Source organism: Amphibalanus amphitrite, unplaced genomic scaffold (assembly GCF_019059575.1).
Source record: "Amphibalanus amphitrite isolate SeventyFive unplaced genomic scaffold, NRLGWU_Aamphi_draft 001387F_arrow, whole genome shotgun sequence".
Lineage (NCBI taxonomy): Eukaryota > Metazoa > Arthropoda > Thecostraca > Balanomorpha > Balanidae > Amphibalanus > Amphibalanus amphitrite.
The window spans coordinates 73444-86025 of record NW_024882880.1 but is presented as its reverse complement, the minus strand read 5'-3'; the positions used below and the strand labels follow the sequence as shown (position 1 = coordinate 86025).

The following is a 12582-nucleotide window of genomic DNA, read 5'->3' as shown; positions in this document are numbered from 1 at the left end:
GGAGGGCCCGCCCGCGTAAAACGTGCTCGTTGATTCTGGAACGCACTGAAAACATCCCTGTTGAATAGCGGCGTATCCATAATGTTGCGGTAACTGCAGCATCCTTTCACACACTCCATTAGCTGGCCGTTCCGTGGCCATTTTCCGACCATTTTCTGACCATTTTCCCGCCACTCTCCTCCTTATATCACCGGCCTTACCGCCCGCAGCATCTACGCGGGCAGCTACTGCCTCAGCCCGGGTACGGTCCGGCTCCCCGGGGCACCGGGCACGGATTCGTCTGCCGCCGGTAGCGTCCGAATTTGGAGAGGAGAGGAGCGGTCACCGGTCGGTATTTCAGGCTTGGATCGATCGAAAGGGAGCGAGCGCAGCGAACTGGTCACGAGCACGAACCTCGCCGTTTGATAATGCTGACGTTCAGTGGGGTTTAGTGGATATTGACGTGACTGGATTTGTTAGCGGGCACGTCGCACACGGGTCAAATGGATCGGCGTGGTGGATTGCCGTTGTATTGTACGTTGTCACAGATAATAATCTCACGGTATCTGTTCAGAGATGTCGCTTACTACACGCTACCTTGGGTCTTAGTCATGCGAGCATTACCTTAGCCAAGTTATAGGTTCGAAGTTATTGGTGTTGTTGCACACCGTTTGCTCGCTATTTGCGGCGTTCAACTGCAATTACAACTCGCGGAGCGATGCTCCAGCCCACTTTGTAGCCCGGTGAAGTTGAATGACGGGGTCGGCGTCTGACACATTTCCCCGCCGTTTACCCGGCCGTTTTCACACAACACGTCTCATCTGTCAGCATTGAAGGAGACACGACCCGACCCGGGTGACCTCACCCCACTACTGGTGCCCATACGGGCTGGAAGGTTTTTGTAGCATCCTATGCCATCCCACCGCATAGGTGAAGCTACTTTGAACGATTTTCTGTTGCCAAATTTGCGGCCTGAAATTTCTTGTTTATTTTTAAACGCAGACGATCTAGAATATGCGTATTCGGTGGCAGATAATTACAAGTTTGTTTTTAAGTGTTGAGTTGTAGAGAAACAAAATGAAATATAGCCTGTTCGTAATTTCTATTGACCGTAAACGTGCCATTTCAGTATCAGTTTCCGGCTGCCACCATCAAATACCACATCAGGGCTTTTAGTTCTCGTCTTCTGCATCGTTCCAATCAGCGTAGGTCGATTCCTACCGTTCCTTATTCATCACTGAGACGAGGAGCGCTCAGCGTGCCTGACCCCCATTCTAACCGGCGCGGTCCACCCCGTCTGCGCCAGGTATCCGGCAGCTACAGTGTATCCTGCTGAAGGTGGCCCTACTGCTGGGAGTCGAGGTGTACGAGAACGTCGGCTATGAGGAGCTGGTGGAGCCGGCTGACGAGCGGACCGGCTGGCGCGCGCGGCTCAGCCCGCCCGACCATCCGGCCGCCGACTTCCAGTTCGATGTGCTCGTTGGAGCTGATGGAAAACGAAACACCTTCAAATGTGAGTAACCGTTGGTAGTGCGGCGGTCAGTTGGCGGGTCGGAGAGCGGCCGGGGTATGTTTGTTTGTTTAGTGGGATAGCATGTGTTCCGAGCCGTTAAGTTTGAATGCTAGTGAGGGTTGTGGTATTGAAGACAAACTTGAGGAGGGGCGGGAGCCTCAGTTGTTTTAAGTGATAAGTGGACCGTGAAAGTATTTCGTGTTGCTCGGCAGCTCTTGTCTGGTCTCTTTGTTCCATTTGCCAGCTAATCAGTGCTCACTCACGTTAGGACTGCTCGGTTTTACGTGCCACACCGCTAAAACCCTCGGTGTTTTCGGCGTAGAAAAAGGCTCTGGGGCCGGGCGGTGGTTTTGCCACGTCACACGGTGTCTATTGGCACGCTCGGAGCCGCTCGGCGCGCACGGGGTCGCCCCCTGCCCCGCCCCCCCCCCCCCCCCCCGGGCCGGCCGTGATCGTTGACATTGAGTGCCGTGGGGGACAAAGGCGCGGCACCGGCCGCTGGGGTCGTGGGTCACGTGATGGATGACGCATGGCGTGTTTTTGTGAGTCGCGGGGAGGGGCTCAGAGTGGGGCCGTGGGCTGACAGGGAATCGTAGTGAAACGGGTGGATGGATGAGAAATGAGATAGGAAAATAATGGTGAATCTCGAATTTCACTTCCCTTGCTTTTTTTCTTTTGAACAGGTTGAGCGCAACAAAGCAAATACAATGCGACCTTTTTATTGCAATACTTTGCTTTACAGTAAATGAAGGGCACAGTTTTCGTCGCACGCTTACAAGCTGCTTATTTTTATTCCTGCTTCGACAACGTATTTATGTAACGATGATTATTCCACATATGGTCTATAAGGTCCCACCCAATGCGATACTAACCATCCAACCTGGTCCAGGTTTCCGTCGCAAGGAGTTCCGCGGGAAGCTGGCCATCGCCATCACGGCCAACTTCGTGAACCGTCGCACCGAGGCGGAGGCGCGCGTCGACGAGATCTCGGGCGTGGCGTTCATCTTCAACCAGAAGTTCTTCCGGGACCTGTACGACGCCACCGGTATCGAGCTCGAGAACATCGTCTACTACAAGGACGAGACGCACTACTTCGTCATGACGGCGAAGAAACAGAGCCTGCTGGCCAAGGGAGTCATCATTCAGGTATGTGGGGCTCTAGAAAGGAGGGGAGGGGGTCCTTTCCAGGTCGTTACGTGAGTCTCCCGTCTCCGGGGCCACTTGAACGGAGCGGGAAGTGTGGGAGCTGTTATTTCTCATTGACGGTAGTAAATTGTTTCGCTTGCGTGGCGAGCACTGCTGAGACAAGCTTCAGGGTGTGACCTACTTCACAGTTCACATAATTGTTGTGAACCTTACCAACTGCAGTGTGCTCTCCCCTAGCTTTGTCCCGATTGACCTGACCTTGTGTCTGTCCTGCTCCCGCCATCCGCAGACAGAGGCATTCCTGCGGCTCGTGACGCTAACACTTCCCCGAGCAGCCACCATCCCTGCCCTGCCCTCCCCTCCCGCCGCTTCTCTCCCCACCCCGCCCACCCCGCCTACTGTTTGTATTTGCGGACGAGTGTCGCCCGCACTATCTCCGGGAGTGTCTGCGGACGCCGGTCTGCACAGTGACGCCGGCGGCTGCAGCGGTGCAGCCGTGACAGCTGCCGATGTGGGCCACTGTCCAGCTGGCCGCCGACCGACCATCACCGGCTGATACGCGCCCCCTCTCCGCGATCCCTCCACCCCCCCCCCCCCCCCCCCCCACCGACGTTGACCGCCGCCCCGCCCCCGTCCCCGCCCGTCGGGCGTCCGCCGACCGACGGCTGTCGCTGTTTCCGCCGACACTGTTGACGCTGCTGACTGTTGACATACGATAGCCGACATGATATTGACGTGCCTGTGCCGTTTTTAGAGGAATACGTTGGAGAGGCGACATTTAGCAAAAGTGGAACTCCTCTCGTCCATTTACAGGGGTTTTATTGAAGACGAAAAGGGGTTTTGACTGCAAAACACCAAGCTTATGCAGATTAATGGTTGCATGCTAGTCGACCTCATCAATTATCCTGCCGTAGCGTTGATGAGCGTAATTCTTAGGACTTGCCGAGCTCCCTCACTTGATATGATGTCGTATATTTTTTGTATCATGCATTAAAAAAAACTCCCTTGCCGCCAGGACTTCATGGACACAAACCGTCTGCTGTCCCCGGAGAACGTCAACCGTCAGAAGCTGATGCAGTACGCCCGCGAGGCGGCCGACTTTTCGACCGAGCACCGTCTGCCGCAGCTGCCGTTCGCGCTCAACCACTACGGCCGCGAGGACGTAGCCATGTTCGACTTTACGTGCATGTACGCCTCGCAGAACGCTGGGAAGGTGATGGAGCGGCACGGTCACAAACTGCTTCTGCAGCTGGTGGGCGACAGTCTACTGGAGGTGAGAGTCACTGGGTCGATGGGGAGAGCGGAGCGGGGAGAACACGGCCGAGGGGGTGATGGGAGTCGAATGGGAGATGTCCGAGTGATGGTGTGTGAGTCAGAAATGTGCGATGTATCAGTGTGCCGGTTTTTAGTTGACCGACTTCTTGTTTGTGCTTAGTTGAGCCGGTCAGCCGCTCGGTCGACCGTTGGCTGGCCAACTCGGTCTGCGCGTCCAGCTAACTGGTACGCGGTCGTGCATCGAAGTCGGTAGTCCTTAACCCAGCTGTGAACTCGTCTACTTGGACAGCAGCTAACTGACCCTCTGTCTCTGTCTGTCTCTCCTACGGCAGCCGTTCTGGCCGACGGGCAGCGGGTGCGCGCGCGGCTTCCTGTCCTGTTTCGACGCGGCCTGGCAGATGCGCTCCTGGGCCAATCCGCGGGTCACCACGCTGGAGTGTCTGGCTGAGCGCGAGTCCATCTACCGGCAGCTGGCACAGACGACACCGCGCAACCTCAGCTGCGAGTACCACGGCTACACACTCGACCCGCGCACCAGGTGTGTAAGGGGGATGTGGGGGACATGGATTGGAGCCGGGGAGGGGAATATGACATGTTGGTGGTGATGATTGTCGTTAGCGCGCTGTAGCAAGTCGAGCCACCGCGAGTGTCGCAGGTGCGTTAAGAATGTTAGGGAGTTATAATTTCTAGAATCAAATAGAGGGGTCATTTGAAACGTCGGTACTGCGATTGTAAACCCCTGGCCTACCTGGAATATGTTTGTGACCTGTGGTGACTGAATGACTTGTACGCTGATCTGACGTCCTGATCTACCCGGTGCAGTGGCGAATCAGCTGACCGGTGACCCGTCTGCCGTCAGGTACCCGAACCTGAACCGGGCCTCGGTGAGTCCGTACCAGGTCCGCGATCTGGTGGACACGGACTGCCCCGAGTCGCTGCAGCGAGAGCTGACGATCGTCAGTGACACCGAGCGCGCCACCGAGCGGCCGGCCAAGAAGGCCCGCAAGGAGCCACTGCAGCCCGACATGCTGCTCAAGTGGTGCCAGAAGCAGCTGGCGCTGACCGAGATCCAGGTCACCGACCTGACGCTCAGCTTCAAGTCAGGTGGGTGAAGAGGCGCTGCTGGCTGGTATCAGAGGGCAGGGTTCTGTGTGTTGTGATGAAGCCTAAATAGCCTACTTCCACCACAGAAAAGCGAGCGAACGAGCGCCTCAGTAACACATTCATCGAGAACGAATCCGAGCTTAGTCACAGTGAAAGATGCGTGTTGTTCGGATCCAGCTGATGAAGTCACATCTAATGAACAAATGATGCGCTTGCGCATAATATATAAAACTACTATAGGTATAGTAGTTTTCGTTTTCTTTTAAAAGGTCATTTCTTATGGACAGCGCTGCTCTAACGTTTCTGCTTATCCCGCTCAGTAATTATTGCATGCCCTCATCTAACCGGCTCTTTTCCCGGCTCCGGCGGCAGGTCTGGCACTGTGCGGCATCCTCCACAAGTACCGGCCGGACCTGGTGGACCTCTCCTCCCTGGACCGGGACGACCCGCTGGCCAACACCACCCTAGCCTTCTCGCTGGTGGAGAGCGAGCTCGGCGTGCCGCCGGTGATGACGGCACAGGAGATGGCCGAGTGCGCCTGTCCCGACCGGCTGGCCATGCTCAGCTACCTCAGCCAGGTGTATGACGCCCTCCACGGAGAGATTCCCTATGTGAAGCCGAAAATCGCGGTAAGTATTGAGGTGTGGGTGGACTGTAGGTGGTGTGAAGTGGGGAGCTTGGGTGGCGGGAAACTAGCCGGGGATTGAAGCTCATGTCTGATTTAAATAGCTGTCTCGAGCTGAGCTTGATACCCTATTTGTTTCGTCTTGCACGGATTTCACTCTGCTAGATATTGTTTTCTAGACCATCGACTTGTGATTGATATGTGATCAGTGATTTCTCTTACCATGCATTGGTGTCATCACTGTCACTTCCTGAAAGGCAATTCTTAAAGGCCCAGGAGTTTCGTCTTAATTAAATCTTGCAATCCCATGTGTCCAATTGGTTGACGTCCCCGGCCTGTCGCCGTCAGGAGCTGCTGCGGGAGGAGGTGGCGGACCCGGGCGGCGGCCGGCGGCCCGTCCCTGGACGCTCCCAGCCCGACGGACGACGCTCCTCGCTCAGCGAGAACGCGCGCAAACAGCGCAAACGCAAGAGCGACGCCGCAAAGGATAAGGTGGGTCGGTGGGACGTGGGGTTGGTCACTGGTCAGTGACGGGCGGAAACCGAGGACAGGCTGCTGAGCGGCCAGAGTGTACCATCAAGTCAGTATACTGAGCGGTTGTGGAGCTTTATGGAGAAAGATGGAGCTATGATGAGGTGATTCACCTCGTTTTTTTATCGGGTTGAGTACTTGTTATGTCGAATGTCAATTTACCGTTTTGAATTCTCTATTTTGGATACGGGCTATATTTTCACAGAAACATTTCGAATGCGCTAAGAAAATTATATCTTTTCTTCATCATGTGAACGCATGATGATCGAGGCACTCATGTTCTGAGGATGATATCGCTCAGTTGCAAGTACTGCGGCAGAACCTTGCTGTGATCCGCGCCGCTCCCCATATCCCAACTGACCGCTGGCAGCCGCAGCGCCAGGCCGCGGACGACCCGTTCGCGCCGCCCGAGATCGGCCCTCTGGACCCGTCCAAGGTGGCGCTGGTGGCCGCCGCGTTTGGCGACACGTACCAGTACGAGCCGGGCCCGGACTCGGACTCCGGGCCGGAAACGGACGGCGAGCGGCCGGCGGCGGGCACGTCCGACTGGCCCGGCCGGCCGCAGCTGCCCGTGGCGGCCCTGGAGGCGCGGCTGGCCGCCCTGGAGGCCGCCCACGCCGCCGAGCCCGAGCGGCGCCAGCAGATCCGCCAGCAGCGCCGCCAACTGCGCTCCCTGGCGCAGCGCAAGGCCGAGCTGGAGGCCGCCCTGATGGAGACGGGGGGCGGCGGCTCGGACGGCGGCACAGGACCGGATGACGCCAGTCTGCACCTGTACCGGCGCACGGCGGCGTCCTTCGAGCAGCGCCGCATGAAACTGCAGGACATGGTGTTCCATCCCGTGAGAGCGAGAGCATGGTGCTGTTACCCGGATTGGAGTGAACCCGTCAACTAACGACTCTAGCGGCCACCGACAGCCTGTCTGCGAGTGGAGTCAGCTGAAAGCCGTGCGGTGTTGAAACTAGTTTTCGTTTACAGATGCTGTATTGATTGAAACCCTAACGGATTGTGTGTGCTTCACTGTGAAGATTGTCTACTAATTTCATTTTGTGTGGCAAAGTCATGCTGTTATGGATGGTCGAACAGCTAGGTATCAAGATCACGCAGCATTGGCAACATTTGGCGTCTTTTTTTGTTTTACTCACAACATGGAACGTTAGTAACCTCATCTTAGACTTTTTATTTGCTGTGATTTTTCTTTTTCCTGATCATGTTGCCTGTTTTGGCACCCACATTCACACATTTTTCATTTGTGTTTATGTGACGGTTGTGCATGAACTAATACTAACAAAATGACCTCGTCGCACATATTCTTGGATGATATATGGTCTATTGCCAATTTCCACTTCCAAGTGATAATGAAAGTTATCATACCGATACGGGATAATTGATCTTAGCTGGGAGCGACGCATTAATTACTTGCACCCTGCGACTGAGGCGTTGGCTGGATAATATCTAATGTGCACGTTGCGGCAGCACAGTTTTCAGTTTATTAACGTTCTCTCCTTTACCGTCAGGGTCGCGTGATCCAGGACCTGAAGAAGGATCTCGCTCCTGGCGGAGCGGGACCCAACAAAAAGGAAGAGTTTGCCACGAAAATCAAAGACCTGGAGGCCAAGTTCAAGGGAAATTACGTTCCACCAGACAAGAAACCAAAGGTGTGACAGGTTCAATTATAAAACCCAGCGAATTTATATCAAAATTCAGTGGACTGGTTCCATGGTGTAACTTATCGCACTTACGGATCGCGGGATGAAAAAATAGATGTTTCGGCTAGGCGCTAGCATCTATTGTTACACTGCTCTTTTTTTGTAAAATGTAAACGTGAAGCGCGAGGCAACCGCTCAGTACGGTGATCTCCCCACCCGTCGCCGCCAGGACCTGTCCCGCGCCATCGGCCGTATCGAGAAGACCGACTGGAACGTCCGAGAGATCGAGCGGAAAATCGAGGACAGCAAGAAGGTGCACACGAGCCGCGAACCCGCCCAGCCGGTGCCCATGTGGAGCAAGGACATGTTCGACGATAAGGTAGGCACGGGCGGGAGGCGGGGTATACTGGCCAGCACGGACACTAGGCGGGCAGTGGTCTTCGCGCCGCATAGAAAGTTTAACGTGGCCGAGAAAACGTACAGTGCTTTTATTCAGGGTTGGTTACGCGATATCTATATATTGATACGCCATAAACATTCTGGAATGGAACGGAAAATGTCACTACACAATCTAAGACCTTTTCAGCATCGGTCCGAATTCAGTGAAGGTGACTGTAGTTTTTCCCGGGGACATTGACTTAGGAATGTTTACTTCTAACGAAGACGCTGTCGCCAAGGAACATTGTTTCTTACTGCGACTTCTGGCACAGTATCGGGTGTTTACAACCCTCTGTTTGGGACGGGTTCATTGTCAGATCAGTATGTCGAGTCGCCGACGACTCGTGTAGCGCCAGCCGAACGGGAGCCAAATTGGCGACCGCGTCTCGCCGGCTTTGGCAGCTGTAGTGTGGTGGTGAGGGACAGCGGGGACAATAACAGAGCTGAAAACGGATAGGGCACAGCGGACTCAGATTGGAATGCGGTGTCAGAGGCACGTTAGGAATAGTGAAGATGCTTAAACCCGTGAACAACCCAAGATCGTATGACGAGTTTTCTGAACAGGTATTTTTCACTTAAATGATCAGCGACTGTGGAAAATTGAATTGTTCATGGGGGGACCAATTTTGCGCCCCCGTCGTTAGCTCTGCGTTCCGCTATGCTCCCTAGGTAGGGTTGCTTATCTACTCAACTCAAAGTCAGAATAAAAGCGGCATTTAATCAAGGGGCGCTGTTGCTGTGTGCGTTTTCCCGTGTGTCTGGTATATTGTAGAACGCATGTTAACATATTTGAGCTTTGATCAGAACATGTTCTTTGTTTTACAACCTTCAAATGGCTTACCTATTCGCTTCGAGTGGGCTGTATAGCCACTCACATTCAATGACACGTAATGAATTAATTCTTCACACAAAACTCCACCGCTGTACATAACACACCTGCCTGTGTAGTGTTTGACCGCGTGTCCCCTCACCTCCCCTTCTCACTCTGTGTCGCCGCTGTTCCGCTCTGTTCCGTTCCGCCGGCGGACAGTACCAGGCGATGCGGAATCTGGCGGAACGCGGCGCCGTGCCGCCGGAGACGCTGCGGAAGTACGCCGACATCGACCAGCACCTGCGGCGACTGGAGATGAAGCTGCGCGAGGGCACCACGCGCGACGTGGGCCAGCGGGGCTCGAACCGGGTCTCGCAGATGGCGCAGCAGTTCCTGGACAGGGCCGATCGGGCGCCGCCGGCCGAGAAGGTAGGCGCAGAAAATGAGAGGAACAGTCGGAGCAGTGCTTGAAGGAAGGTGTGAGGCGGCTTCACTTAATTGATAACGCAGCGAAAAGGGAGGATGTATATTTTTCATGTAAAATATTTCGATTGTAAATCTCATTTGTTTCGATTGCTAAGATCGATTGTTTGCGGAGCGAAGTGAGGTTATTTATTCGTGTGAAGGTAAACGGAAAAGTCAGGTACATTTCATTTTATTGATCTGAATGCTGCAGCTGCAGAAAGTTTAAACGGATCGGTGTATTTTGTTAATTTGTACTGAGAAATTGTTAATTTACACCTAACTAACATTATTAGTTGTTAGTGATGCCCGTAGGCGACCGGTGTGCATGCCTTTCGTTCGTACAGTTTGAATAACTCACGCTTTACTCCAGTCGCGAGACACTACCGAGATGAAACTAATCGGGGACTTTTCATTCGGTCGATAAAACTTGATGCTTCATTCCCTGTTCATTTTTATAGCGTTTCCTTATATTCTGGAATTGGCGTTTTTCATGAGCTTTCTAGCCTACACTCCTACCTACACTCCACTCTACTTCAGCCTTCAGGCCTACACTCCAGTGGTATAGCCCTGCCAGATGTTGCTTCTGTTGCACTGCTGCTCCAGTGATGCCTGACCGTCATCCCTTCCCTGTTCCTTTGCAGAAAACGGAGGCGGGTGCTGCCGAGGCGTGCCACTTCTGCAACGAGCGCGTGTACCTGGTGGAGCGGATGTCGGCAGAGGGCAAGTTCTTCCACCACGGCTGCTTCCGCTGCGAGTACTGCGGCACCGTGCTCAAAATGAGTGAGTACTGTGGGCTCGAAATGAGTGAGTAGGGTGGGCTCAAAATGAGTGAGTATCCTGTGCACCCAAAATGAGTGAGTAGGCACTGTGCTCTATCTATGAATGCATCAGCTATGATGAAATGAAGTAAAACATGTGTGCTCGAAATGAGTAAGGACTGCGCTCAACGTGAGTTGCGTTTTTCTTAGTTTCAAACGTGTTTGCGGTGGCCTGGTCAAAATGCGGAGAATTTATCTGGTATCATCTCGTGTCGTGTCTCGTTTCCTGACATTTCTTCTCCGCCTCCCCAGTGAACTACGCGTTCGACCAGGACTCTGGCCGGTTCTTCTGTATGCCGCACTTTGGTCTCCACTCGCTGGTGAAGTACAAGTACCAGCGGAAGCCTGAGCAGCCGACCGATACACCTGACAAGGGGGTGAGTCGGTGGACTGTCGCCGCGGAACTGCCGGGCTCGGGAGAACTCCCGTGAAACACTGACCTGACCTGTAGCCACCCAGTCTTACGTCGATGGATTAGAAAATCAATATTTCCTATCCGATTGATCTCATTGCGAACATTTCATTGTGGTACATTGCCGTTCATTGGTTTACGAAAAGAAGCTGTATTCAGCTTTCCTGTGCTTTGTTTAGTACAGTCACGCACTGTCATAACCAACCCACGTCTTTATCAGTGTACCACTCTGACACTAGCCTTACTAGCCTGCCAACCGCACTATGCTCCTCACCCTACCCTTCTAACCCACCGTGTGTCCGTCCCTCCCCAGAGTCTCTCTGTGCCCGGCGCTGCGGGGCGCGGCGCCACGCCCGAGCGGGCAGAGTTTGAGAACAGCGTGCTGGCTGTGGCGCCCGAGGAGCGCCTGTCTGAGATGGACGAGGATGAGTGGACCGACCACAACTTCGGCATGTCGGCGGCCGAACTCACCAGCGAGGACCTGCTCGATGGAGAGGACAGGTGAGAGGATCGGATGAATGGAGGAGAGCTGGGGACAGGGAAAGGAGGAATTGGAGGAAGGCTTGTGAGGGGACAGGAGGAATGGGAGGGAACGGGAGTTGGCCGGAACAGGCGTACCATGAGGACGAGTGAGGTGGTGAGCTAGATGGGGACGGGACGGGACCAGCTGGGAACCAGCTGGGACGGGAGAATAATTGATGGAGAAGGGATGATAGTTAGGTGGGCCTGTGAGACGGTCATGGCGAGTGGGCGTATGTGCGGGAAGGCTTGCGTTCCTCGGTGAGGACGGTTTGTCGTCGTCCGGCTGTAACGATCCCACTCTCCTCTTCTCATATGTGAGGACGAGCTGTGTTTGTCTGTTTCCGACGAGTACGACCTGCCCTCTGTTTAACCCGCTATCCTCCTCTCACGTGTCCTCAGTGAGGACGAGCTGTCCTCGTCCGACTCGGACGAGTACGAGCCGGCGCTGGACGAGGACGAGGTGCTGCGACTGGCCGAGCGCTGGCGCCGTAGACACTCGCAGGACCCGCTCGACGAGCCCAGCGACCTGTACGAGTCAGACGGCTGCGATCGAGACGGAGACGGTGAGTTCGGCTGGACGGAGTGTCTCGTGCGTGTCTGAGACGAGCTGGGGAGAAGGGTAACTATCGTGATGTGCTGCAAAATTGGAACTCTGTTACCCGTTTCAAGCAGTGTGATTCATGTAATTTGACATGTAAAGTAGTGTAAGCAGTATAGGAGTACGGACCTGGGTCATGGGTGTAGCATTGCATATTTATGACTATCTACCAAACCTGCCCCAGTAGCCTCTGTGCCCTGTCGCCTGCCTTACACGTCGCCTGACATTCATCCATCCATCGGTACAGACTCTGACACGGCGACCCAGTCGGAGACTGAGGACGACGCATCGGCCCGACTGCGGCGTCAGCAGGAGGTACACCTGGCAGAGGACGTACTCAAGTCGCGCAACCGCAGCAGCAAGCATGGCGACACCAGTGACACAGAGGTGGGTGGCGGCCGGAGCGGGCCGGCAGGGGCTCGGGGTGGGAGGAACGGTATGTGTGTGGCAATTATGGTTGAAGGCTAGGAGTTCCTGTGCTGTGCGGACTCACGTTTGGAAGGTTTGTGGGAATTTCGTGTGTGCTGGGTATTGAATATGGTTACCTCATCATCGAATTTAGTATCAAGCTGGGTTGTGAAGGCATATGATATGCTGACTCCATGCAGCTTTCATTTTGTGGCTGTTTACTAGATTTTGCTCGTCATGCCAGACATGTGTGATGTGAAAACCTTTTTTACCTGTATTCATTTATGTCTT

The 12582-nt window shown here is 54.5% G+C and overlaps 1 protein-coding gene across 1 annotated transcript in view; it reads left to right on the top strand.

Annotated features, from left to right (window-relative positions):
* The window catches only part of LOC122372685 (F-actin-monooxygenase MICAL3-like), a 33397-nt gene that overhangs the window by 8372 nt on the left and 12443 nt on the right, over positions 1–12582 (top strand). Inside the window, exons 5-20 of the mRNA XM_043350195.1 lie at positions 1286–1492; positions 2382–2638; positions 3654–3911; positions 4246–4451; positions 4773–5017; positions 5390–5646; positions 5991–6134; positions 6556–7011; positions 7688–7828; positions 8049–8198; positions 9288–9497; positions 10175–10313; positions 10604–10728; positions 11077–11264; positions 11685–11848; positions 12131–12270. Of these exons, the coding sequence (XP_043206130.1) occupies positions 1286–1492; positions 2382–2638; positions 3654–3911; positions 4246–4451; positions 4773–5017; positions 5390–5646; positions 5991–6134; positions 6556–7011; positions 7688–7828; positions 8049–8198; positions 9288–9497; positions 10175–10313; positions 10604–10728; positions 11077–11264; positions 11685–11848; positions 12131–12270 (3287 nt within the window). The remainder of the gene's footprint in view (positions 1–1285; positions 1493–2381; positions 2639–3653; positions 3912–4245; positions 4452–4772; positions 5018–5389; positions 5647–5990; positions 6135–6555; positions 7012–7687; positions 7829–8048; positions 8199–9287; positions 9498–10174; positions 10314–10603; positions 10729–11076; positions 11265–11684; positions 11849–12130; positions 12271–12582) is intronic.